The 25,846-nt window shown below is 39.8% G+C and overlaps 3 protein-coding genes across 11 annotated transcripts in view; 1 reads left to right on the top strand and 2 right to left on the bottom strand.

Moving 5' to 3' along the window:
• SPAG1 (sperm associated antigen 1) overlaps positions 1-1,794 on the bottom strand; it is a 38,324-nt gene extending 36,530 nt beyond the window's left edge. The window contains exons 1-2 of one of the 3 annotated variants that reach the window (XM_069005239.1): positions 1,751-1,794; positions 251-399 (exon numbers count right to left, since the gene is read on the bottom strand). In XM_069005239.1, the coding sequence (XP_068861340.1) occupies positions 251-390 (140 nt within the window). In that variant the 5' untranslated portion in view covers positions 391-399; positions 1,751-1,794. The other 2 variants (XM_069005237.1, XM_069005240.1) reach the window with 2 other exon arrangements.
• A 1,428-nt stretch (positions 1,795-3,222) lies between these two features.
• On the bottom strand, positions 3,223-6,902 carry POLR2K (RNA polymerase II, I and III subunit K). 3 transcript variants are annotated; one of them, XM_069005243.1, is made up of 4 exons: positions 6,765-6,902; positions 4,589-4,652; positions 3,781-3,873; positions 3,223-3,370 (listed from the first exon to the last, which is right to left on the bottom strand). In XM_069005243.1, the coding sequence occupies exons 2-4, from the start codon at positions 4,647-4,649 to the stop codon at positions 3,348-3,350; spliced, it is 177 nt and encodes a 58-aa protein (XP_068861344.1). In that variant the 5' UTR covers positions 4,650-4,652; positions 6,765-6,902; the 3' UTR covers positions 3,223-3,347. The 3 variants fall into 3 exon arrangements, with proteins under 3 accessions (XP_068861344.1, XP_068861343.1, XP_068861342.1); XM_069005242.1 differs by having other exon boundaries at positions 6,840-6,860; XM_069005241.1 differs by having other exon boundaries at positions 6,769-6,852.
• Positions 6,903-10,041: 3,139 nt separating this feature from the next.
• On the top strand, positions 10,042-21,579 carry FBXO43 (F-box protein 43). 5 transcript variants are annotated; one of them, XM_069005234.1, is made up of 7 exons: positions 10,042-10,318; positions 10,553-10,744; positions 10,862-10,938; positions 16,536-18,061; positions 18,914-19,016; positions 19,816-20,001; positions 20,092-21,579. In XM_069005234.1, exons 4-7 carry the CDS (start codon positions 16,584-16,586, stop codon positions 20,338-20,340), a joined length of 2,016 nt encoding a protein of 671 aa, XP_068861335.1. In that variant the 5' UTR covers positions 10,042-10,318; positions 10,553-10,744; positions 10,862-10,938; positions 16,536-16,583; the 3' UTR covers positions 20,341-21,579. The 5 variants fall into 5 exon arrangements, with proteins under 5 accessions (XP_068861335.1, XP_068861334.1, XP_068861337.1 ...); XM_069005233.1 differs by having other exon boundaries at positions 10,042-10,371; XM_069005236.1 differs by lacking the exon at positions 10,553-10,744.
• Positions 21,580-25,846: the final 4,267 nt, after the last annotated feature.

Below are 25,846 nucleotides of genomic sequence, written 5' to 3'. Positions count from 1 at the left end.
ACAGAGTGGCAGCACTTGACAAAACCCTGACACTGAGTTACTAAAACCTTTTGGATGGTTAAGTAAGGACTTGGATTTCTAGTGTTATCATTGGGACACTTTTAGCATAATTACTTTAACGTTGTACTTTAATTTTTAAATTAGAAAGTTACAAACAGATTCAGACAAGTAGGAGTATATAGAAAAGGGTTCCCTCAAATCTTACTGAGCAGGAATATAATTATTAATGAAGGTAAAGAAATACATTTACCTTAATACCCTGAGACTCTTTTCCAGGTGCTTAACATCTGTGCATTTTTCAATGAATTTGTAGTCCAGATGACTAATAGGTATTTGATATGTTTTAGTGGTTCCTTCACCCAGCAAAAATGGTACTGACTCATCACCCATAACTAAATACTAAAAGAAAAAAAAAGTAGTGATTCTGTAAACATTTAGTTATATTTTGAAGTAATGCCAGTTTAAGGAATAAACCTGTTCACACTCTACCCTCTCATGCAAGCAGACCTATAAAAGAAAAAATACCAGATTTGAAGGCCTGATCACATGGACTGTCCTGAACAGAGGTTTACTGACAGAAGTATGAGATATGCTTTGTAAGAGTATGCAAGCCTACTGCTTCTGCAAGGCACAACAATTCAGAAAGACCACTTAAAGAAAAATTTCCAATTTTTGCCTACCTCATTCTCTATTTAACACATACCTGTTTTAAGCAAGTGGGATAAGCATAAAGGAGAAGATAGTGGGGGACACTCCTTTTTTCAGAGGGAAGACATTAACCAGTGCAGGGTATCTAAAAGAACTAAAACTTTTGGCTTCTCTGTAGTCAAAATAAATCAGATTTTCTTTCCTCACTAACTGCATTTTCTGGGTCTCTGATTATATTACAGCACTAATCTGAATCTTTCCCAGTAAGTCTGTAACTGATGAAGTGAGGGACTCAAATGGGACTCATTTCTGTCTCCATGTACCTTTTATCTGCTCATCTGCATCTTTTTCTATTTTGATCACAAGCGCTATGGAGCCGAAATTCTCTTTTTCCCCTTTTATATAGTGTATAAAGCAATCAGTTATTTTTAAGAATACAGTAAGAGCAACTAGCTAGTATGTGATAATAACTATGTGTAGTTATAAACCAAATTAAAACAATTGTGTTCTAATGTCTTGCATAATTACACATACTAATTTGTAGTTACAAAAAAATGTTTACAATACAGTATCGCTTAAATAATAACTGATCATAATTAGGTGTTGCATAGAGATTCTGCCCCAAGATTTTACAGTTTCAGTACTGGAAAAGGAATAACACGCATGGGAAGCGGGACAAATGCAGGAAATAATTAAATAATAATAAAGAGCTCATAACCACCGGCGGTTTTTCCAGTTTATTCCCATGGCCGTGAGGCAGCTGCCCAGCGCAGCTCTCGGGCACCGCGGTCACCAGGACTCCGCGGCTGCTCGGGGGCACAGCCCCGGCACAGCCCGGCGCGCCCCTCTCCAATACAGCTTCCACACACATCCCCCAACCCGGAGTCAGGGCTTTACCTCGAGCCGGTACCCAAGGCTCCCCTCACGCACCGCCGGAGCCGAGGCAGCGCGGCCGGCCCGAGTCTAGCAACTGTTGCTATGTACAACATGGCGGCAGGGACACGGCGCTGCCTTCCCCAGGGACGCCCTGGAGAGACTCCCGCAGAGCCCCGCCGGGCTCCAGCAGCGACACCGGCGCCGCCTGTCGTTTACCGGCACCCACCTGCCCGGGGCCGCGCTGTCTCTGGGACACGGACGGGGCCCGGGGCCAGTCCCTCGCCGCAGCGGCGGGCCGCCCGTCCCTCGCTCAGGCCGCGCAGGCGCGGCTGGGGGCAGGGCTGACGGAAGCGCCTGCCGAGGGCCGGCAGAAATACCGCACCCGGCGGTGCAGCTCTAATAAGCATTATCCTTGTGTTTTTCAGCGTAGTATTTTACTCAGCGGAGAGCAGGTGGTCCCTCTCCCAACGCCGGTGTCCCCAGGCGCCCACACCACTGCTGCCCGTCAGCCCTGCACTCCCCCGGCGCTGCTCTCCAAAGCAGTTCCGTGTCCTTTCCCGAAAGCAGCGGAGGTACTTCGCCGCCTTTGGCAGCCAGAGGCACCCGGCGTGCCCACAGAGGGGCCACACCCGCCTCCGTTTGCTGGCGACCTTCCCACCCTTCTGAGCAGACGTGTCAGTAGCCGACCCCTTCGTTCTGGTATGCAGGCACAAGGTGCACACTGTGCAGGCCAGGCTGGTGAACTGATCGCAACTGTGTAGTAAAAAAGGTTATCATTTATACCCGAGTGTATCTGGTTTCCAGGAAAAAAAACTAGTCTTAATAGCATAAATCAGATATCTAAGAAAATCTTAACCAACAGCTCCAAAACAGCATCTCAGAATGCTTCTTTTATCCCCTATAACAAGCCACTGTAGTTCATTTATAAGCCATCATACAGGCATGCAGACCTTAAAAAAGACATTATTACAGTGATGAGTTCAGCACATTATCTCAACAGCACCCATTAGCACCATCAAAACAGAGATCAGGCACATACAATCCAGCAGTATGTCGTAGTACACTTCAGTGGTATTGTGTAACACACATTCCAAATGGACAGATGCAAAAAGTTTTGGCTCATCATCACAAACCCATCACTTATTACAGACCCCTGAGAAGTCATCTGAAAAGCAAAACAAGGTCCTATTTTAGGGATGCTACCTAAATTGGTAACACAGATCTAATTCTTTACTTGAATACAAACCCATCAACCAGCACTTTGGAAATTTGTTTCCACATTGCTTCTTAATGTTTACCTTGCCTCCCCTCCCCCTCTTCTTTTGAGAGAAAAGATTATTTCCACACTTCCAGACATCCATACTTTTGACACATCCAAAATCGGGTGCCAGAATTGGGTGCTTTGAAGTCCTTCAAAATTTTCTCTTTGAAAATCCAGATCTGTTTCAAACCTAGCCTTCTGTAGCCTTTTATTTATTTCAGTGGAATTTAATTCAAATCAGTTATTTTATGCAGCTCACAGGAGTCCAAAGAACATTTAGCAAAGTTAAAATGCAAATAAAGTTTAGATAAGAGTAATGAAAACAAAGATAACTCAAAAAGAATACCATTATCACTGAACTTAAAAAACTGCATACTCTGACTACAATTTAAACAACAGCTTTAGAAATCTATTGCTGGAAGATAATATAGACAAAATTTAGTATTACAGTAAACTTTAATATTTCTCTTAGAACACAAATAAGAGTGTGCATTTACACACAGTTTTACAGAACAAAGTGATCAGAAAGATTACATCATGAAGTCACTGTCTTCAGCAGAGATCATCGGGCATCAAAAACTACCACTGGAATAATGCAGTTAAAGAAAAAAATACATTGTGGTTGAAAAAAAGATGGGGGTGAGGAAAAGAGAGAGACTGTCTAAATCTAAAGTCACAACTATCTACATAAAGTATTTCAAAAGCCATCTTTAATAAGAGACTGAATAATATCAACAATTCACAGTACGTCACCCAGCAGATTATCATAACTTAATATATCGTGCATAGAAAATGGAAAAAAAAAGAGAAAGTGCCAGGAAAGAAATCAAGGTGCCAAATCACACTGCAGAGATTGTGCTACAGTAGTTTGCTCCACTGTATTGATTTTTGACTCTGAAGAACTGTTACGTAATTATTTGAATCGTCCATTCTGTTTCCCCTTGTCTCCATCCACAGCTTCCCAAATGCATTCAAGTGCACTTGTAAAAGGATACATCTTTTTGTCCTTTTCTTGTACATTATTCTGTAGCCACATTCTCTGCACCTGATAGGATCTCTTGCCTTTATTTCATTTTCCGTATGACATTCTGATATTATGGAGGAAGACAAAGGAAGTGGGCAAAAAAAAACAGCATTGTTAATGCACAGATAACTTTGGAAAGTTGTGACAATCAAATTCCTATTTGTGGCAAACACACAGAGCAAGTGTAGTGAATCTGTATCAAGAGCTGAATGATAACAAGATACCATGAAAAGAAGAAAAAGAGACAGTAAAAAGCAAGCTTCACTTACATTAAGATAAAAGAGAATCTTGCTAAAAATCACCCAAATATTACTGCACATAACACATTCCACACTTGATACTGGACTGTTTACTAATGAAAATTTCAGCTCAGCCATCCAAAGCCCAGAGTCTGTTTTCTTAAAATACAAAATATTTCAGGGATTCCTGAAAATCACCTATTTTTAAGTTGTTGATTCATCCATAGGTAACAGGTAGAATTTGACTACAGTATGTCAGTGAAAGCTGAGTGCCCTTACAGCACTGTCAATAAAACATGCAGAGATGGAGGAGCTCCACACAGCAACAAAAGCTTTAGGGAATTACTTCCACCACTGCATATGTACCCCATTTATGTGTTATCATCAATGCATAAAGCTTTAAAGATCATCAGGATACACACTGCAGGATACTATTTGTACATATGTACCCTTCAGTATAATAACTAAGCATTATTCATTATTAAAACACCAAATCTCCAGCAACAAATAATAAAAAAATCACTAATGTCTTTTCTTTACCTCCACAAATGTAAATCATTGGCTGCTGCTTTGGAGGCTGAACGTCCTTCTGTGAATCCATGTTCTAAACAAAAAACACACAACATGCACATTAGCTCAGGTTTGGGGTCTTTTGGTTTGTTTTTGTTTTTTTTTTTTCAAGGCATACACAATCATTTTAATATCTCAATCTAAAGCTAACAGAAGATGAAATCACTTCCTTAAAAGTAAATACAAACAAATTCCATCTATATTTGATACATAGGACATGGGTTAATTCAGCTTGAAAGAGACTTCAGAAAGTCATCTAGTTCAACTTCTTAAAAGCATCAGGTTTCATAGAGCTTTACCAATCTGGTATAGAAAACCTCCAAAGAGGAAGACAGCATGATATTTTCTATTAAACAGTATTTTAAACATTAAAGCTCAATGAGTAACATTTTCTTTCCTCCTTCCTGCCAATGTTAAGAATTTCCTTGCTGGAAGTGTAAAATTCAATAATTTCTTTAATATCACTCATGTAACAATGGTGCTAACAAAGAAGATGAGCCTTGTCATCTTTCCTCTCCCTCTGACACACTAGCTAACCCAATGTACTTTTCATTGTTCTAAGTTATAGAAATCCTGGGAACAGACTGTGGGTAGAAGAGTAATAGGAACTAAAAAGCAAAACAAAACCCCAAACAATGAGGGGCCAGAAAGATGAAATTCCAGCCTTCAAATTCTACCAAATCAAGAGTGGTAATTCAAGGCTACTCTTCAAACACCTCTTAATGCCCTATAACGGTTTTGATTGTTCAGACTTATTTGAAGACAAGTGTTTCTTCATGGCATCAGACTGAATAGTTACATATACTCCACAAACACTCTACCAAGCTTTAAGTAATCCTGTCCTAACATGTAAATGTGCTTGCAGCCATGCATTTTAAGGCGATTACTGTACACAGATAAACACTATTTCTTCCACCCAATGCAAGTATAGAAAAGAACATTAATATTTCCTTGTAGGTTTTTTGAGGCTGCTGTTTTTTGTATTCCTGTTCTGTCTGACACAGAAGACAAGAATTCCTAACCCTTATGCCAGTAAATAGCCTTCTTGATGTTTCCTTATGAGAATGGCTCTCAGATGCTTTTGCTTAATGACAGCAAAGATTATTTCCCTGATCTTCAGAGTTTGTTTCAGCATAAATTCAGCTGGGAAAATTACGATACTGAAAACATGACAGGGACAGCTCATTCTTTAAAGAGTCTGATCAACACTTATAAACACATCTTGTTAAAACTCCCACATTATCACTCCATTTAAGAGAACTGGAAAGAATCCATTAAACTCTACAGCTTTCAATTATGCTACATCATAACCATAGTGGCACCTTAACTTGCATGCACTACAGTTTTTTTGTGTCAGCACATTGCAGTAAGATATGAGCAGTCACCCACTGGCACTGGAAAACAGCAGACTCTTCTAAAACACAGAGCTAAACTAAGGTGGATCACAGCTGTAGCTACATAACTTGGGTTTAGTGCTGCTTGTGCTGCAAAATTATACTGCTGTTAAGAACGGCAGTGAACTATAGTTATGTGTTTTGCAGGGAGGTGGTATAATTTAGCTGGCCTTCACATACCCTGCAACCCTAAGTGCCACCAAGCTGACAGAGCCAACAGGCACAGCGATGCACCAATGTGTGCGGGTCATCTGGTCCAACCTCTGCTTAAGCGGGATCATTCTAGAACACATGACACAAGAGTGCACCCAGATGGTTCTTGAATATCTCCAGTGAGGGGGAGTCCGCAACCTCTCTGAACAATCTGTTCCTGTACACAGTCACCCACACGGTAAAGAAGTTCTTCCTCCTACTCAGGTGGAAGTTCCTGTGCCTCAGTTTCTGCCTGCTGCCTATTGTCCTAGTGCTTGGCACCACCAAGAGGAGCCTGACTTCATCTTCTTGGCACCCTCCACTTCAGATATTTTTACACATTAATGAGGTCCCCTCTCAGAGCATCTCTTATGCACCCGTAAGAGAGGCTAACCCGCTCCTTCACGTCCCGCAGAGCCCAAGAAGAAGAGCAGACAGCCCTTCCCACAGCCCACGGGTCCCAGGCTCCCCATCCCGCCCCAATTCCGACCTCCCCCACCGTCCCGCGGGTCTGGCACGCAGAAGCGAAGCCCACGAGGCTGGTCCCGGCCTTTCTCTACCCACCACAGCCGCGCCACCACGGCCCAGCAGCGAAGGGAACACACAAACACCCGGAGCAGCCCCGCGCCGCTCGCCTGCTGCCGCAGCTCCGCCGGCCTCGCCGCCTCCCCGGCGCCCGATGATGACGAGCGCCCGGCGCCGGCGGAGGCGGACCGTGCGTCACCCCACCAGCAGGTCCGGCCTCCGCAGCATGAATAGTAATTAGGTGGAGAAAGTAATAAATATTCAATTATGGGTGTTAACCACCTGGGGAAAGGAAAAAAAAAACCAAAAAGGCACACAGCCTATTTTAAGGCACAATCTTCCATATGAATAGCAGTGTCAGTTTCCAATGAAGAAAGTAGTAAGCTGCACGGTTAGGTAAAATCAGCGCCAAGGTAGCCGGCGTTTTCATTCTTTTATTCGGCTGTGCCCAACATACTCGGGATGCAGAATGCCCCGCGCCAGGTCTGGTCATATGGCTCCGGAGTTTTAAACCACCGAGGTGTTTTACGTCAAGGTCCTCTCTGTTTCCAGAATAAGTTTACCTAAAATTCGTGGATAAACCCGGCATCTTGGTATTTTGATGTCGTGGTCGGTATCGTATGTACCCACATGAAGCCTAACATATGACAAACATACATATTACACATTTTAAGTGCAAAGTCCTATCATGAAAGAAGTTCATATGTTGGCATTTCCCGATGTGCTGAACTAAAATAGTGCAGGCAAGGTTTGAAATGACACCGGTTGCTCTATCACTGGCTCCACGCCGCTGGCGGTAGGAATTTTGAATCTTCGATTGGCATTTTGTAGAATCAGGTATGTTTGCTTTATTCTCCCCCCGCTCCCCCAAAAAAATGTTTAACGAATACTATGTTTTGCGAATATTCCAATTTAAACTACTAGATCATTCAAAGGTTCTCTAGTTTAAGGAAAGGTCTCCTTCTGTTCCTGAATACTGAATAAAAAATTGTTTCCTAAGCACTCAAATTAATACGGATGAGGTTTTATCAGCTGTGATTCATTGATGTTCTCCTACCAGCAAACCACCTTCATATATGACTTGTAGCTTACCTAAAACTAACTCGGGTAATAATAAATAGTTTTAGTTTTCCTAATTTTGTGTTTGAATTAAACGTAATGAAATCACAGTAATGACTTTAGACTTGCTTCTTCACACTGCTGTGTAAGAATAAAGCTAAGCATAACTTTTGGAGTGCCAGAATAAAGCACGGGCAAGAAAAAGAGTTTGTAAAAGGCAGAGGTATTAGGTTATAGGTAACTACTTGCATCCTCTCCTCCGCCACGGAGCCGCGGATGTGGGTGGGTACCAAGAGGTTGAAACAGAGGAGAAAAACAGCCTGAACTCTATCTTTCCTGGTAAACGCATGCTAAGAAATTACCAACTCCTAAATAAGCAAAAAAAAAAAAAAAACTGGTATTATTTCTCTAGGCTCGCTAGTATTTAAAAAATGCGTTTGTTAAACCGATAAATTTAAAAGGACTTACTAAGAATACCTCCATGAAATATTTACTTAATCCTGTGAAAATAATGTCTCAATTATTAAGAAAGAAATAATGCAATTGCTTGATTATTGGCTACCTTTGACCATTCCCTTGGAAAAATAGGATGCTTTACCAGATCTTAAAACTTCAGTTACTTCAGCCGTTTCCGATAAAACCTGCCCCTTACGAGAGGAGTGCTTTAGTAACTCCCATTCCCACGGGCTGGTAAATTCTAGCCCCAAAGATGCTCCTTTGGATTTAGAGTAGCAGAAAGTGTTGAGACTGTGTGGGAGACTCCCACTGCTCTGTAGAGTGAAACAGGTCTTGGGGAGTTGGTAGGCAAGTGAGAGGAAAGGCTTGTGCGTCGAGATGGGGAGGGCACAGGGGCAGAAGTACTTTTGACATGGGAAGCCGTAACGGAGCGCAGTGCGACTGTTGCAGAATGTTTTACCTCTTTTTACTTGTTAGAAGTAGCGTTCTCAGGTTTTGGTTGGGGATTTTTTCTTTGTTTGCTTGGTTTTTGTTGGGGTGGGTTTTTGGGAGAGGGACTTTTTTTGTTAAATCACACTTTCTAATGTGACACTTCCGTGTATTGCATAAAATATCACATTACGACTTGCTACATTTCTTGGATATTTTTAATTCAACTCGCATAAGTCCATCCAGGTTTGAGTGACGGAGACAGAGCTTGCAGCTGTTGTGTCCCTCTAGTAAGCTTCCAATTTTACTGAGAAGGTATTTTATAAATAAATATAAATATTTGAAAAACAATTTTGTTCAAAACAGGCGGTACTACAGAAAGCACTTTCAGAAAAGTTCTATTACATTACAGAAAGTGTCTAGTGTTTTCTCCTTTTAAAAAGGATGGGGAAGATACCCCAAGAGTCTTTCTCTTTTTAGCCATAACTGTTACCTTGTAGTCAAATAAACCAATATTCTTTCCCTAAAAATGACGATTTCCGCCGGCTCTGTGTCGGGAATTTTTAAGCCCGTGTTTCCTCGGGCTCCTTTCAGGCTGCCTCACGCCAGGAGGGATGCGAGAGGCTGGAGGAGCGGAGTTGCCAAAGGGGAAGGCTGAGAAGTTGTCAGACCCCACGTACAGGGATGACGTTACTTAAGCCTGGAGTTTGTTTATTTAAATGTAGGTGTCGCTTTTAGAGTCGGTTTTAGGTCTCTCGTTCAGGTCTGAAATTCCCCATCTCTCCGGTGTGAAGCCAGCAGATAGGCGAGCGTGTGGAGCCTCACGTTATCCTTGCCCAGCCCAGGAAACACAGGCATCCACGTACTCGTAGTTTTGGCGGGTTTGTGTTTGTTTGGTTTGGGTCGACTTTTTGGTGTTTTTGTTTTTGGTTTGTGGTTTTTGTTTTTTTTTTGTTTTGTTGTTTCTTTTTTTTTTTTTTTAGTATACAGAAAAACTAAAACCACAGCAAAACCTAGGCGCCAGGTTCTCAATAACTACAAGGTTTTAAACAAATTTAACAGGAGTACCTCTTAGGCCGTTTACGACAGGGCAAGGTGTGAAAAATGTGCTCTACACTGTAGCCATGGAGAATGGTCCTTCCTGGAATCTCTGACAAAAAGTACCGGGGGAGACTCGAGGACGATCTGAGCAGTTCTGGAGTCGAGGATCCTCCACCCGACTGCTTTGAAGGCAATGTACTTGACAAACGCTCTGTGACTGTTTTGGTCCTGGGCTGTCGGTTAAAAAGGTGTTAATTAACTCAAATTAACCAGCACCCTTATAAACCGAGCTTAAAGGCTGTGGTGCAGATAAGGGTTATTATCCGTGAGTGCCTCAGGCACCCCTGAGCCGTCCCTTAGCGCCGGCGCCCCTGCCTCTCATTCCCCCTCCACCGGGAGCGGAGCAGGCTCTGGCAGAGGCGGGAAAACCTCTCCCTCGCTGGGTGCCTGAGGAGAAGCAGAGCAGGGGCAGGAACGACTCAGGGGCGCTTAACAGTGGGCTGGGTGCGGCGGGGGCCGCGGGGCTGAAGTATAAAGCGTGAGGAGCGGGGCGAGCCTCGCCAGTGTTACCTGGCGTCCCTGAGGAGCAGGCTGGGCACTCCCGGTATCCTCAGGCTCCCGGCCGGGGCCGAGCGCGGAGGGGGCGGGGAGGCAGCGGTTGGTGAGGGCGGGTAGTTCAAACCCGAGCGAGGGAAAGCGGCGGCGGCCGCACGCGACAGGCCGGTGTGGGTGGGGAGAGGCGAAGCGGCTCCTCGCCACGGGCAACGGGCCCGGGGCCGAGCGCCGAGAGCTGCTGAAGTCACTCCAGCCCGCCTTCACTCCTGCTCCTCGCCCTCAGCCCTGCTCGGGGAGCCCCGCCGCCGCCTCAGCTGCACCCGCTGTAGGGCGGCCTCCAGGCTCTGCTCCTGTGCCCACCGATTTGCTAGACGAGGGGGTGAAGCGGTTGCTTTGCTCGTGTCCGGCATCCCAGGTGACTGAGAGACCCTCGGGTGCTGGTCCTCAGCTACACCTCAATTATCACTATCGCTGGGTAATTAGGCATTGCAGTTAACACACACATATATATATATGTGGACTGAGAACTGCCTCTGACGGGTAATGTTTCTCTTGAACCTCTCTCTTTTCTCTCCACCTCCTTTCTCACTAGGTTATCACTAGGGGTAAGCAATACTTTGAATACAGCACCTTTGCACGGGAAGATCTTGATTTGCTTCACAAATTAGGGTAAGTGACCCACATCATGTGGATAGGACTTGGCTATGTCATATTCAGTATTATTACTTTTGAAGGTATCAATTACTTTGGTGTCAAAGAGCAGAATCTGTTTTTCTGCAGATGCCATGTCTGTTTACATAGCAGAGAAAATACTTCTGTATCACCAAAACTTTGTCTTTATTTGTTTTGTTAGCAGTGGGGAACAGTGATTTAAAATGAGGCAAAAACCGTCTTGTTTAATACATAAGTGTTCGGTGTGGATTACTGAGGAATGTAAATTACTAGGAATAGGTATAACTCTTCCTAGAACTTATGTCTAAGTTGGAGGCACCATCTACATTGCCTTCTAATAACCAACAATTTTACCTCTTTAGGGTGCTTGATAAAGCTAAACTTGTTAGAAATTACTCCTTGTCTAAATCTATCAATCCTGTCCTAAATTTAGTTTGGGTCTCTGAATATGAATTATTTTGTCCGGTAAACTCTCAGAAAGTTTGTAAACTGATTTGAGAACTGCAAAATTAATAATAGATACGTGAAATGCACGGAGTACATAAATCTACACTTAGTAGATATGGATTTTGTTGCTTCCTCTGTAACTGACTAGTCATGTGACCAGCCTTTTTCTTCCCTCCATCTGTTTGATGACATCTAAGACAAGGTTAAAAAAACTTTCAGAAACTAATTAAAAATCCCCAAATGAAAAAGGTGTGGTGTTATGTATCAAATTTAGTAGATGAAACTTTTCTCTTGATAAAAAAGAAATGCTTATAAAAAGCAGTTGTTATAAGGGGTTTTATTAGGCATCTCTTATGAATATAAGTAGAATCTTGCTCTATTATGAGGGATGTTCAGCACCTCTGAAAGGCTTTTCCTTCCGTGTTTGTAAAATGAGACCTTGTGTTAAATTAAATCTTAATTTGTACAGGTAGTACATTTTGGGGGGAAAAAAGCATATACAAGCTTGAGGTATATTCTGGGGTTTGCTGTAAATCATAGAATGGTTCAGGTTGTAAGGCATATTAAAGATCATCTAGTTCCAAGCCCCTCCCACTGGCTTGTGTTCTACTAGACCAGGTTGTTCTGAGCCACATGCAAGGTGACCTTGAACACTGCCAGTGATGGAGTTTCCACAACTTTTCTGAGTAACCTGTTTCAGTGTCTCATTGCCCTCGTAGTGAAGAATTTCTTCCTAACGTCTAACCTAACTTACCTTCTTTCACTTTAAAGCCCTTATGCCTGGTCGTATCACTAAATGCTCCTGTAAAAAGTTCCTCTCTAGCTTTCTTGGTGGCCCCCACTGGGTACTGAAAGGCTACAACTATGTTCCCTGAAGCCTTCTTTTCTCCAGGCTGAACAACTCCCTCTGTCTCAGACTGTCTTCAGAACAGAGATGCTCCAGCCCTCTGATTATTTTCATGTTCCTCTTCTGGACTTGCTCCAACATGTCCATGCCCTTCTTATTTTGGGGCCCTCAGGGCTGAAGGCAATACTCCAAGAGGGATCTCACAAATGTAGAGGGTAAAGAAGAAAAAATAAGTATAAAAAAGTATGAATTAATGGAGAGGTATAGAATGAGGTATAGAAAAGAAGTGAAATGAAGCTTAATGGATGGACATTGTTCACTCAGTGTCAATGGCAATTTTATTTATCCTGTCATATTTTCTAATAGCCAAATCAATGCAGTGCGCTCACATGCTCCCCCTGCCGGACACTGGCCTCTGTACAGCATTATGTTTGGCTTTTACTTGAGTTACCAACATTTCTTTAACTCTGCTATTCTGACCTCCCTTGTAGCTGCAAAATCTTGTTTTACCGTGATTTTTATGTTACTTGAAAGTTTGCTTATTTTATACCGAAATATTTAAAATTTTTTCTATTTTCAGTTCTCTGTTGTCCCATAGAATGCCTGAGAATGAAACTCCAAGCATGAGGTCTTCCTTTTGTTGTTTCTTCAGCACGCTCCCTGATTATTAATTTCCTAAGCCTGGAAACCTTTGGGCTTTTATTAAGTGTGTGGTTAGTTTGACTGCGTTTAGGGGAAAGGCTAATACTTCTAAAGGCAAGTGTGGGTATGTGGGTTTGGTTTTTTTTGGGGGGTTGAGATTTTGAACAGGTGTCTCTAGCATTCAGTTTAAATCTCTGTCTATCAACATTTTTGGAAGTAATATCTACTGGCAACATTTGCTAACTAACTGCAGTTCTCCAAATTCAGCATAAAAATGAAGCTTCTGTTCTTCTTGTAGAGTACATGGAGATAATGCCCTCTTTTTATGACAGGTTTCTTATAGGTCTTCCTCTTCTTACAGAAAGCAAAGCTACACTCATGTGGTCCTTTGCTTATAGCATGAATAATTGTGCTGCATAGAGATTTAAAAATATAGGAAAAAGTTATTTTCTGTTTCATGATAAAGCCTTTTCAGCCTATTGCCTAAAACCATGGAATCACAGAACGTGTAAGACTGGAAGGGACCACTGGAGACCATCTAGTCCAACTTTCCTGCTTGAGCAGGGTTCTCAGAGCACATTACTCAGGGCTGTGTTCAAGTGGCTTTTGAATATCTCCAGAGAAGAGCCCATGAACTCTCTGGGCAGCCTGTTTCAGTGTTTTGTCACCCTCACAGTGAGGAACTTTTTTCTCATGTTCAGATGGAACTTTGCACCAGTTTCTGTCCATTGCCTCTTGTCCTATCACTTGGCACCACCAAGAAGAGCCTGGCTCCATCCTCTTGACACTCTCCAGATACTGATAGACAGTGATAAGGTCCTCTCTCTGTTGGGGTGCAGTCTCCTTTTTTCCAGGCTAAGCAGGCCCAGCTTCCTCAGGCTTTCCTCATAACTGAGGTATTCCAGTCCCCTAATAATCTCCATAGTTCTATGGGACTCTCTCCAGTATTTCCTTGTCTTTCTTGAACTGGAAAGCTCTGAACTGGACACAGCACTCCAGATGGCGCCTCACCAGGGCTGAGTAGGGGGTCAGGATCACCTCCCTTGACCTGCTGGCAACGCTCTTCCTAATGAACCACAGGATACCCTTGGCCACAAGAACACACTGCTGGCTCATGGACACTTCATTGTCTACCAGGACCCCCAGATCCTTCTCTGCAGAGCTGCTTCCCAGCAGGTTGGCCCCCATCCTGTACTGGTGCCTGGGGTTATTCCTCCCCAGGTGCAGGACCTGCATTTGCTTTTGTTGAGTTTCAGATGGTTCTTCTTTGCCCATCTCTCCAACCGGTCGAGGCCCTTCTGAAGGGCTGCACAGGTCTCTGGGATATTGGCTGCTCCTCCCGGCTTTGTGCCATCAGTGAACTTGCTGAGGAGGCATCTGCCCCTTCATCCGAGTCATTGATGGATAAGCTGAACCATAGTGGGCCCAGGATCAACCGCTGAGGGATACCAGTACTTACAGATCTACTGAAACATGGAGAAGTGATACAAATGAAACCTTAAATGCTGTTTGGAGTTGGTACTGCAATAGCAAAGAAGTAATCTCTATTCATTAAACACTAGCTTAAAGCTATGCCCTTGTGTTTCCTATTTGTGCTGTCACTTATTTCATTGTGTAAAACAGGGAATAAGGAAAAAAGCGGAGACAGAAAACAAATGGGAAAGTTAGGTACTTGTAGAGGTAAAGGGGAGAAGGAAAGGAAGCACGCCAGACTTCAGAGTTTGTTGTTGTCTTGCAATAATTTTCATGTACCTGTCTTTCCTGGAAGAGCTTTTCTCAGTTATATGTACAGATTTTATCTGTTTAAGTCTGTTTCATTTCATACTGATATTAGCAAAATTGTGTATGTCTTTAAGCCAAGGTGTCATTCTGCTGTTTAATATCCTTTTCCTTTTGAACTTCTTGTGTTGCTGTCTTCTTACAGTGGAAAACAAAACATTTTTTTATATTGCAATAATCTTAAAAAGTGCCTTCTATATGGGTCAAAAAATGCTAATTAATGACCCAAGATCATCAAAGAATCGTTCTGCCTCACCTCAGGCAGTTTGGGTTCCCACTGCTTGTATTTAGTGGCTTGGGGATAGATTAAGACAGGACTTTTGGGATATTAGCAGTGTCTTAGTATTTGGTGCTTAAGCCTCCTTTAAAGATTCCTACTTCTGTCTGTTTTGAAAGTTCAGTTGCTATTTCTAGGCTTTATGTTCCAGAATATCAGTTTTAGAGGCCAGTAACATACCCCAGTAAAAGGTGCTGATACAAACTGTTGAGACTTGCAACCTTGATGTTGATGCCTTTTCTTGGTCTTAAAATCAAGAGTCATACATGATTAGAAGGGGAAAAGGGATTTTACCTTGGTATTTATTTTAAGGATCCTTAGGTGCACACATCCAGGTCATATGCATCGAGATGCACCCCGCCAAGTCTACCCCCAAAGATCAGGTATAACATTATAGGTTTTACTAATTAGCATACCTATCAAAGATTCCCCAATGAGAGGCTCAAGTGAGCCCCCCTCCCCAAGGAACCTTCCCCTGGATGGTTCTATCTTGGTTCACAGAACATGTATTGGAGAGGACCTTGGGGTCTGGGGCACACTGATCCCTAGCTACGAAGCTTCTAAAATGTTTAGTCTCTTAGCTTGACTAACAAGTCCAAGAATGTAGGCAAAAAGCACTAAGAATACAGAAGTTGTAAAAAGGTATAACAGGGGTATAAAAGAGAAGGCAAAAAATCTTCATGGCATCAATGTGAACTACTTTGGTAGTGAGGGCTACCTACTAGAGGGCTGTGAGAACAGCCCTCTGCTGCATTACTTGTAACATCTTTTGTACAGTTATTGTGCATAGAAAGCAGTGACCCAATGTCACTGTGGTTAGGGTGGAGTAACTCTGCAGTGTATGAATGGCAAAAGTAAGCCTGGTTCCACATATCTTTTATTTAAGGGTGTGCATCAGCCACTTCTAACTTTTCTAGGAAAATACACAGTAGCTCTTAAATGCTATGTACCTGGTAAGTGTGTTTATAGTCAGTCATTTTCTTTGAAAGGTAAGCCTTCAGAACACTCGGTTTACCCACAGAGATGAGCAAAAGCAGAGAGCTTCTTTACAAAATAACATTTAAATGTTAAGGCAGATAAAAGAGCACTTTTCATTTTGTAACTAGAGGTCAAATTCATTCCCTCTGGGGACTCTAGGGATCTAAATAATAGGGAGACTTGTAGACTTGTGACTTCATGATTAATCCTCTCATTTTACTTAAGGAGAAAATGCATTTTGTCTAAACTCGTCTATTACCAGAGCTTCTGCATTTCTACACAGTGCTAATAAAATCTTGCCCCTACTGGAATGATGGGGAGTTTTGTTGCCAGTTTCGGCACCAATGAGCCTCTAGTTGCTGTGTTGCTTATTTGAGGTGTTTTTCCACAGATGAGGACTGCCAGGTCAATTAGCTAAATGGATGTATGTTTGATTTGCTTCACAGTATAATAGGCATTTTAATCACTCATTCTAACTATCTACTTTTGTGTTTGTGTATAAGCACTGTTTCTACTGAGGCTAATGAAAATACTTTTGTCATGACTGCTATCTTGATAGACTTAGACAAGGCTTTCTCACTAATCTGAGGGGCTTTTGGTGACTGCTTTTATTGTTTGTTTCAGAAACAACAGTGGTATCTTCATTTACAAAGTCAAAGTGTCAAGCAGAAGATGTCAGACAGTAAGCCAGCAAGGTTCAATATTCTTAAAAGAAATAGATTAACACCTTCCAGCAGCAATTTTAAATACTCAAATTTTAAAGAAACATGTTGCACTTCAGCATTTCTGGACAGCAGAAGCAACGAGTCAGTAAAAGATCCTGATGCAGAATGTGAAGAAGCACCAAGTGTAAGAAGTGTATCATTGCTACAAGAGCATTCTGAGCACATTCATCCAAATGCCTTCTTTCCCAGGTCACCATCTATTGAAAAAGAATTGAATTCTATCTCCTTATCAGAAGAAAGAGAAGCAAATAGAAGTGCAGATTTCTTTGAAACTCCTAAATCAAGTAGAAAAGGCTCCTCACTACGCAGGAGGCTGCTTCTACCCAAGGCTGTTGAAGCTGGCACAACTGTAGGATCCTGTCAAAGACAACCTAATTCTTCAGGAAGCATCAGGAAAAAAATATTCTCTTGTGTTTTGAGCTCTGAAGAAAAGCTTTCACAAACTGCTGCAAATTCGCCAAAAGATAAAAGTTACAAACCTCTGACAACTAGCACTTCAGAACCTGAGGACTCTAATCCTGATTCTCCAAAACGGAGGCTTTCCTTCTCACAACAAAGGACTTCTACGCTAGATGAGTCCCAGTGTAAGGACCCCGTATTGTTAGAATCAGAAAATTTATCTCCAATTCCGTGTAAGGGTGTCACTGTTAGTAACGCTAACAAATTCAATGAAAATGTTCTTATGAGTGTTAATGATGGGGTGCTTAGGACTCCTACTTACAATGTGTTACCTGAGGCCAGTGAGGGTAAATTCATGACTGGTATCACCAGTCCTGTAGAGAACTTGAACTTTGGACTATGTGATATAAACTCTCCCTCTGTTAAGGCAGCAAATTACCCAGATCTTTCTACACCTGAGGATAGCGGATATAATTCACTTCCTTTGGACAAGTCAGGAGACTCATTGTCTGATTACGAGGGATCTTTCCAAGAGCTCTTCCAAAAGCACAAAGAAGAATCCAAAACTTTAGACAGTAAAAGAAAGACAAGAAAACTTGAACGAGTCAGAAGGTTATCCACTCTTCGGGAACTAGGCTCTCAGTCAGAGACGGAAGATAATCATGGCAGTCCTACTTCAATGCATATATTAACAAAAGAAAGAAACTTTGTCAGTGAAGATCATGAGTTGGTTCTAAAAGAACACCCTAGTGGAGACCTGGTTGTAAGTCATGGAGATCTCTCAAGAACTCCAGCTCTGAAAATAGTTCATGAAATTTGCTTGCAAAGACAAAGATTGTACCAAAAGCAAATCTCAGAGAATACTGATGGAACAGAAATATTTACATTAGATCATGTTCTTCCTGGACTTATTGGCAAGAAAATGGGCCTTGAAAAATTAGATATTTTAACAGAATTAAAAGATAGAAATTTAAAACATGTTCTTGCTATAGTTTTAGATGCTTTGACAGTGGAAAGTCTATGCAGGTAAGTACTATTGCTTCACACAAAAGGGAAAAAGATGTGCTTCTGCAAATGAGTTAGAATAACTTGTGGAATACTGGGTGTTCTCAATAAAATGTTTGTCTCTGAGAAAATTGAAAAGTTTTCTCCCTGTTAATTAAGTACGTCTTTCTGTGTAGGTCTAAAAATAAATAGGGGAATTAAAAAGCTAAGCAAACACAGAAAATTAGTAAACTCAAAACTAAATCACAGTACTTGTAAATTTTAAAGTATATTAAAAATTCCTTTAAGCCTAGAAAGTAATTTATTCTCATTACAAGTTCCCAGTAATGCATAGCACTCAAAACAAGTTTTTTATAATTTTTCTTGTGTATTTTATTTCCTCAGTTATTTCTAAGCACAAAGATGATCAAAGAATTTTGATTCATGGGCAGTATTCTAGATTAATTCCTAATCAATAGGAACTGTTACATTTCACACAATGCTCTTGATTTATTTGTTGTTAGTTACAAAGGGAATGGGCGAATAGATGAAAGTATAAGGGCACAGATGTTTTCAGAACTCTTAACACTAATGTGACTAGAAACAATCTTGTTAAGTGGCTTACATGGAAGAAGAAACTATTTTTTAAGTCAAAGATATGCTGTGCTATTTAGGTTGCTGTTGTTGTCTAGACTCTTCTGTTATTCTTATACAGTGATACGTAAAGTATGAGATGTTTCATAGCAAAATTATGAAATAGTCTATAGCAACAGTCTGTAAAATGACCAAGAGTATATGAAACCATGCAAAAATCTTTACCAGGTAGTCTTGCTATAATGACTTCTGCACTACCTGAGAAATTTTGAGAGTGGATAAATTTTTTATTTGTTCCAGCATTTGGAAAGTAAGCAAAAGCTGGCGTGAAATCATTGTACAAGACAGAAGTGCAGATAAGAGGAGAAAGTTGTACACGAAACAGCTGAAAGAAGCAGCTCGGGTAAGGTGGTTCTCAAAGGTGGGTTTTTTTTTCAAGTGTGAAAGAAGATAGAAGGAAAGATGAAATACCTTGTAAAGCTACAGAAGGGTAACTTGACTGAGAGAGTTCCAAAATGAGTAGGCGACAGATTCTAACAGGAGAATGTAATGGCTCTTACTGCTTTTCAGTTGTCTGCAGTTGGACTACTAGTCTTTCAACCATGAAAGACTCTTACTTACCTTCCTGCCCTTTCTTGAGAATCCTGTAGGATCTCTTCCTTGACTAATTCTAGCTTTAAAGTTCTGCTCATAGTGTTGTGCCATGCTGTTCCTCATTGTCCATTTTACTCTAGTCTGCAGTGCTGTAGGGCCCGCTCTAGACTACTTCCTGATTATTTTCAGGTCTGCTTGTGTCACAGTGTATTGGTGAACATCAGAAGGATATACAGAAGGTTTTTTACAGGGCATCTTGAAAATCAAGCATATTAGTAGCAGTATATTTTTTTCAGATCTTCCACATGATACATGCCCACTTGCTATAGAGATGTCCTAATTTAGAAACATGAGCACCAGTAGAGTGTGCTAAAAGACAGTTGGCTTTTTCTCCTGCTCATGGGACTTGGTTTTTAATGATTTCTCTCTTGAACACTTGCTGAATATAATAATTTAATAGTAAATACTTGCAGTATATATAATTTTCCTTTCTTATGTGTTGTTGCAGAGGGAAAAAATCAATCAAGTAAAATCCAGCTGCAAATCCCAAATGAAATAAAATCCTCATTTGCTCCCCTTTTTTCTTTTTTATAATTATAAATTAACAGGAATATTTATTGAAGGCTGAAGATGCTGCTACAAGACTTAATATTCTCAATAGATCTGCTCTAAGGCCTGTTCAGGCTCAAGCCAGAACTCCTATTTTACAGACACCACCTTCATACACTGCACTTACACCTAGGAGATGCAGTTCTGTTCCCCACTCAGCTAGTAGGCAGGAAGAATACATGAAAGTAAGTATCTAATAAATGCTTCACTTTCAGTTTTTAGAAAGTTTTCATTTACAAGACTTAATAGCTCCTCTCTCTCTCCTCTTGCTACAGGTTGCTAAAACTCTGTTCACAGATGAAGCTCTAAAACCCTGTCCAAGATGTCAATATCCTGCTAAATATCAACTGGTAAAGAAAAGGGGGCTATGTAGCAGAGAAGCATGTGCATTTGAGTTCTGTATTTTATGTCTGCATGCATTCCATGGGTCAAAAGAGTGCAATAGTTTATCTGCAAAACGGAAGAATAAAAAAGATGCTCCACCAGGAAGTGCCCAAAGCAAAAGAAATTTAAAAAGACTCTAAATTTGTAAGGCATGTAACTCCTTACACTTAGTTCCTTGTCCCCTCCCCCTAAATTCCTCATCTTGTTCCTATTCTTCCTAAAGGTATGCATTTTGAAAGTATTATCCCATTTGTTCTTGCTGACTTACAAGATAACCTCTCATGTATATATCTTAATTAACATAGTATATTTTTGTTTTTTAAAAAATGAACATTTAAAAATATTTTATGTCTTGTTTTACCTGTTGTGTAGTAGGTAGGAACTTACTAACACCTTAATTTTTAAATAAAGTGTCTTAAATGTAGTCTTCAGTATTTAGCTTACAGTACCTCATAGATGTTTAAAAATGTGATTCTTGTCTTAAAGACAAATTAAAATTATTTCTAAAAAAGTCTTTGAAATTGGATTTATTTATTCACTTTAAATTACAGTAACTGTTTTTAAAATGTCTCAAAGTGGGGCAGTATGTACATTTGCAAAAAATACATCAATTTATATGAATGTTGATATGTCAAAACCAATATATTAGTTGTTTGAATTTTTTACTGGAATAATTAATTTGTTGTTCTCTTAGCCTGTGTAACAGAACTCAATAGAATAGTAATTTATAAACTAAACTGATGCTTTGTGGATATTCTGTTGTACTGAGTTTTACAAAGTTTTTGTCTTGAAAATGTCAGGTAATACTGTATATATTCACATATCTAAAAATGCTGTGGCATCACCTTTGCTGTTGTGAATTTACCTTTTTGCTTAACTTGACTTCAGCTCCCAGATACCAGATCACCTTCACACTTCTACTTGAGCTAAAGGATTATCTACAGCTGGAAATCCCTCTTCCGCTATCTCTAGCTTTATTAAGGAATTCATGTATTTTGCTCTTGAACTAAATATGCTGATCTGTTATAGAAAACAAACTCAATCTGTCTCTTGGACCTCAAACAATTTTTATGTGGTTTTGTTTTGTATCCTAGCAATTACAAACAGCTTGAAATAGAGGTGACAGAAATGGACACAGTACTTCTATGAAGATATAATATCAATTGACTTCTACAATTGATATTGTCCTACTTGCCCTTTCAAAAAGTTCATTTGTCACAAGCATCTTGCAGAACACTTGTCAGCTGGTGTTTATTCCCACTTTCCCTCTGATGTTGTCTTTTGTGTTATATTTTTGATGTTATTTTACTGTGTATTTGTAGGTAAGCCTCAACACTGAGCTATTTTAAAAAATCTGATAAAAAAAAACGAGCTTTCAAGTAAACCATAAGCTTTGTATTTGCCTCTTTTAATATTTATTCACACATCCCTTTATTTTTAGTGTCTAAAAATTGTAAGTAACCTCTAAGATTTTTTCTTTTTTTTTTTTTTTTTTTACGCAATGCGTGGATGTTTAAGCCCAGTGGACCAGGATAATACACTTTAGGATATTCTAGAGACATCACTTCTTATTTCTCATCTATAACTGTTGTGATCTGTAATTTGGTTAGTACTTTTACCATTCTTGATTTTTGGCATAGTAGTTTTACATAGTATTTGGAAGGAGGAGAGATAACATGGTTAACAAAATGGTATAGAAGTTTTAACACTAACTCTATTAACCAAATCTTATCATTAAAGAAGGAGTCAACCCAATATATCTGCCAGAAGATGCCATGTTTATTGCCTGAATATAAGTATCAACACTTTTTAATTCCATACTTACCTGTGTTTGCTGAGCCTATGCCTTGTTCTTAGGTTAGACTGGTAGCAACTTGAAGACTGCTCTGTCTATTCTAAGGGAACAGTTGAGGAGAAGGGTTTGGGGGCAAGCTAGGGAATATAGAGTATATGTGCATATAGGTTTGGATTAGGAAGAATGGAATTCATTACAGCAGAGGAGACTGCAAGTGGGACAGTGGTTAAATGACTTGATTTGTTTAATATTTGCATTTCTCTAATTGCTTAGAACTTTAGGTGTTCAAGGTCTACTTAAAAGTTAGTTATGTTCAAAGAACCAATGGATTTGTTCTTTATTCCTTAAGTATATAATAAGTAAGTATACAATTTTAGAAATGATTAATACTTTCTGTTAAAGGTTAAAATGAACAGCTTTCTAGACAGGAAGTTATATTACACAAGAATCTGAATATATGTCATTTATCTTCATAATAATTTGGACTAGTTTTGTTTCTTACTGTTGAATTACCAAATAAAGTAGGGGATGGTAGTAAATGCAATGCAGATTAACTACTACATGTCATAACACTTCAGACTGCCATTGTCATCCCTGCATGTTACCTAAATGCCAGTATCTCTAAAATGTCTCAATTAAAAAAAAAGCTTTAAATGCATTCTTGAAATTTATGGGCAAATTATGATAAGCAATGAGAGTATCTAGCTCGCCTTCTGATGTGAATGTTGCAGCCCAATCCAGAAATACATGGGGTTCAATACTTCTGAAAGTGTTACTGAAACAGGTGCACCTTTGAGTGGGGAACTCAGTTCAAGAACCAGTTATTAAGTATCTTTTCCATTTGAGAAAATTTGGTAAAGAGCTGTGTTATCTTTTGCTAATATCAGAACAATTCAGGGAGGATAGAGTAAATTGGTTTTGGTACAGGCATTGTTTGTTTTTAAAGGTAGTATCTTTGATGTCTACAGTATCCATTCAACAACGAGTAGCTTGAAAGGAAAAAAATACTTGGATCCTATTTCACAATTTTAAACATTTTTCTCTTCTTTTGGCATATTTAGAAGTTTCTTGGTTTCTTTTTTCCTTTTCAATCTGTCTCACAAATATATCTTCTTGAATCACGTGTCTTGCTCAATTGGGTCTATCACAAATGTAATCTAGTGATTACAAATGTAATCTATGCTCTGGTGTCTGGGTGAAATGTGTTCTTTGTGGTTGTTACTGCTCTACCAGAGGTGAGGGAAGTGAGAAAGCTAGACTTCTCATCTCTGGGTAAATATATTCCATGACAGTGATTTTTTTTTTTTTTTTTTTTTTAAGATTTCTTTTAAAATAAAATCAGCTTTATGCCCTGACACAAGGGAGAAATAAAATAGTGATGTTATTCTTTACCTACACATTAAGTATATCTAATAGAACACAAGGTATATGATAGCTATCTAATAGTCTCTAATAGTTTGGGTGAAAGGAATAAAAATTCTTTCATTATATGATTGCTTTATTGACAGAAATTAAGTATTTGGGGTAGGAGAGTGGAAATAGAGTCCCTGTTAGTATGCTTTTTTCTCTCTATACTATATCTCTCAATTAGTCTCCATCACACATCACGTAGCTATGAGTCTGGACTTAAATGAAACAGCAAAGGAAGCACATAAGTTCTTCATAAGAAAACAAACAGCCAACACAAAACCAAACTCACTACCCCAGCACACAAACACCACTTCTAAACCCTTGAAGTGACCCCCACCCCACCTCTCTTCCAACAAAAAAAAACTGAACAGAAAACAGCTTTCAAGTATCAGGGAATCTAGGGATTCACATCTAGTATCTTTCTTTTTCTACTGGGCTGAGTTAATTCTTGGAGACCTGAGGTCAGGTGGTAGCACAGATAAGAAGAATGCAAATGTACTCCTGGAGTAGAAATGACAATGATCAAGAGTATTTTAAAATATCTTGCCTATGGTTATTCTCCAGCTCAAGATTTCTTCTTACAACTGACAACAGATTTTTTTGGAAAGGGAGGAGTGAATTGTCTTTCATTCTGGAACATAGGGATAATGTTCAAGATAATATTTGTGTTAGTATAGGGCTGCTGAAAACTTTATTTTTGCAATCCTGATTTCCCTTCAGACAGACATGATCTATAGTGGGAGGAGTGACATTGCCTACAAATGCCCAGGGAATGAATTCAGTTTTCTGACCATGATGGTTTAAGCCAGAACTGTGGGCTTAAATTCTAAAATAGAATTATTGGAAGTAACCTTTTGCTGCTGACAGATGTTGCTGCAAGAATTTTACTTCATAAATCTTTTTTTTTTTTTGGAGCAACAACCCTAAACCTCAAGTGGTTTGTGAGAAGGAAATTGAAATTACTTAAGTCTCTGATCATTCTTTCCTTGGTGACAAGTATGGAAGAGCTTAGGCAAAAAATGGTTATAAATCTTTGGAATTGTTTATAGGCTATGGAATGTTAGCACATTTTATCACTAACTAGCCAAAAATGATAAAAAAATTTGTTCATTAAACTAAGGAGCTCAACAACATATGCCAGATCATTTTCCTGTTCCATATATTGGTTATTCTTTGGAACACCTTAGGCAATTGAGGCCATGCTGGTTAATTTTAATACAAGAAGTAATTTCTTTTACTTCTGTTTTCATAGGCACATGAAGAAATACAGCAGAGTTAGATTAGAAAGGGACTCCTGGACTCTAGTGCCAAGCTCTTATGGCAGCTCCTCAAGTTCTGTCTTAAAACTGGTTAGAATACTGTTCCATTACCATGTTGCTGACCTATTTCAGATTGCTTAACCTGTTGCCTTTGGGTTTTTTTTTTTTTTCAGCATTGCTATTAAAATAGCTATTGTGTATATCTGATCCTTCTCTTAGACTTTTATTCCCCAATATTATGATTGTTCTTTCACTGACAAAAATCCTCTGAATTCAGACTCATCTTTTAAGAGAATCCAACAACAGATGCGTCTAACAGCTCTTCACTGATTCCACTGGAATCTATTCTTTGAGTCAATTCAACCAGTATTCCAAGTGAAACCTCCTCAAGACCTTGAATAATATGGCTTTCTTTTCTCTATAAGAAATACTTTGACCAATGCATACTAAGATAAATATTTCTTTTATAGGTCTTCTGCACATTCACAGTTCAGTTGCTTGGTGTAGTACTTCCACATTCTTCTCACAAATTTTGAAAAGATCCTTATTTTTTGCCATTAATTTCTACTGAACCTTAAATGTGTAACCTTGTACTTTGTTCTTTTAAGCTTCAAGCTTTTTCCTTTCTCTTCTTGAGTCTTGTGATGACGTAGTATTTGATGTGATTATATTTTTACAGGTGCAAATTTTTTGTCTGTACTGAATCTTACAGGATTTTTTCAATGCAAAATATCTAGCAGGTTCTGTTATCACTTGTCAGATGCCACAGCAGAACCTGACTGCTTTCTGGGAATGATGTGTTTATTTTTAGTTAAACAAAAACAAAGCTTGTTTTCACTTTCTTACTTTCTGAGCTCTGATTAGTTGAAATAGCCATTACAAAAAGACTTAACACATTTTTTCTCTTTGACAAGCTTCTGAAGAGTGTTAGAACCTACCCAAGCTTGTCAGAAGTCTAAATGCTAGTACGACCTTACTGAGCTGGGTGCTAATGGATGAGTAGTAATGAAATCAACTCAAAAGTCCCTCTAATTTTTCCACTCTGTGCTTTAATACTCATTCCAAAAGCAATTCTGCCCCAGTACTTGTGTCTTAATTCCGTAGGCACTTTAATCTCTCTGTAGGCACATGGGATGTGGAAACTGTGCACATATTTCAGCTGCTGCTTTTCACTCTGGACTT

Source organism: Aphelocoma coerulescens, chromosome 2, assembly GCF_041296385.1.
Source record: "Aphelocoma coerulescens isolate FSJ_1873_10779 chromosome 2, UR_Acoe_1.0, whole genome shotgun sequence".
Lineage (NCBI taxonomy): Eukaryota > Metazoa > Chordata > Aves > Passeriformes > Corvidae > Aphelocoma > Aphelocoma coerulescens.
The sequence above is the reverse complement of the archived record's forward strand: the minus strand, read 5'-3'. Positions and strand labels throughout refer to the sequence as shown.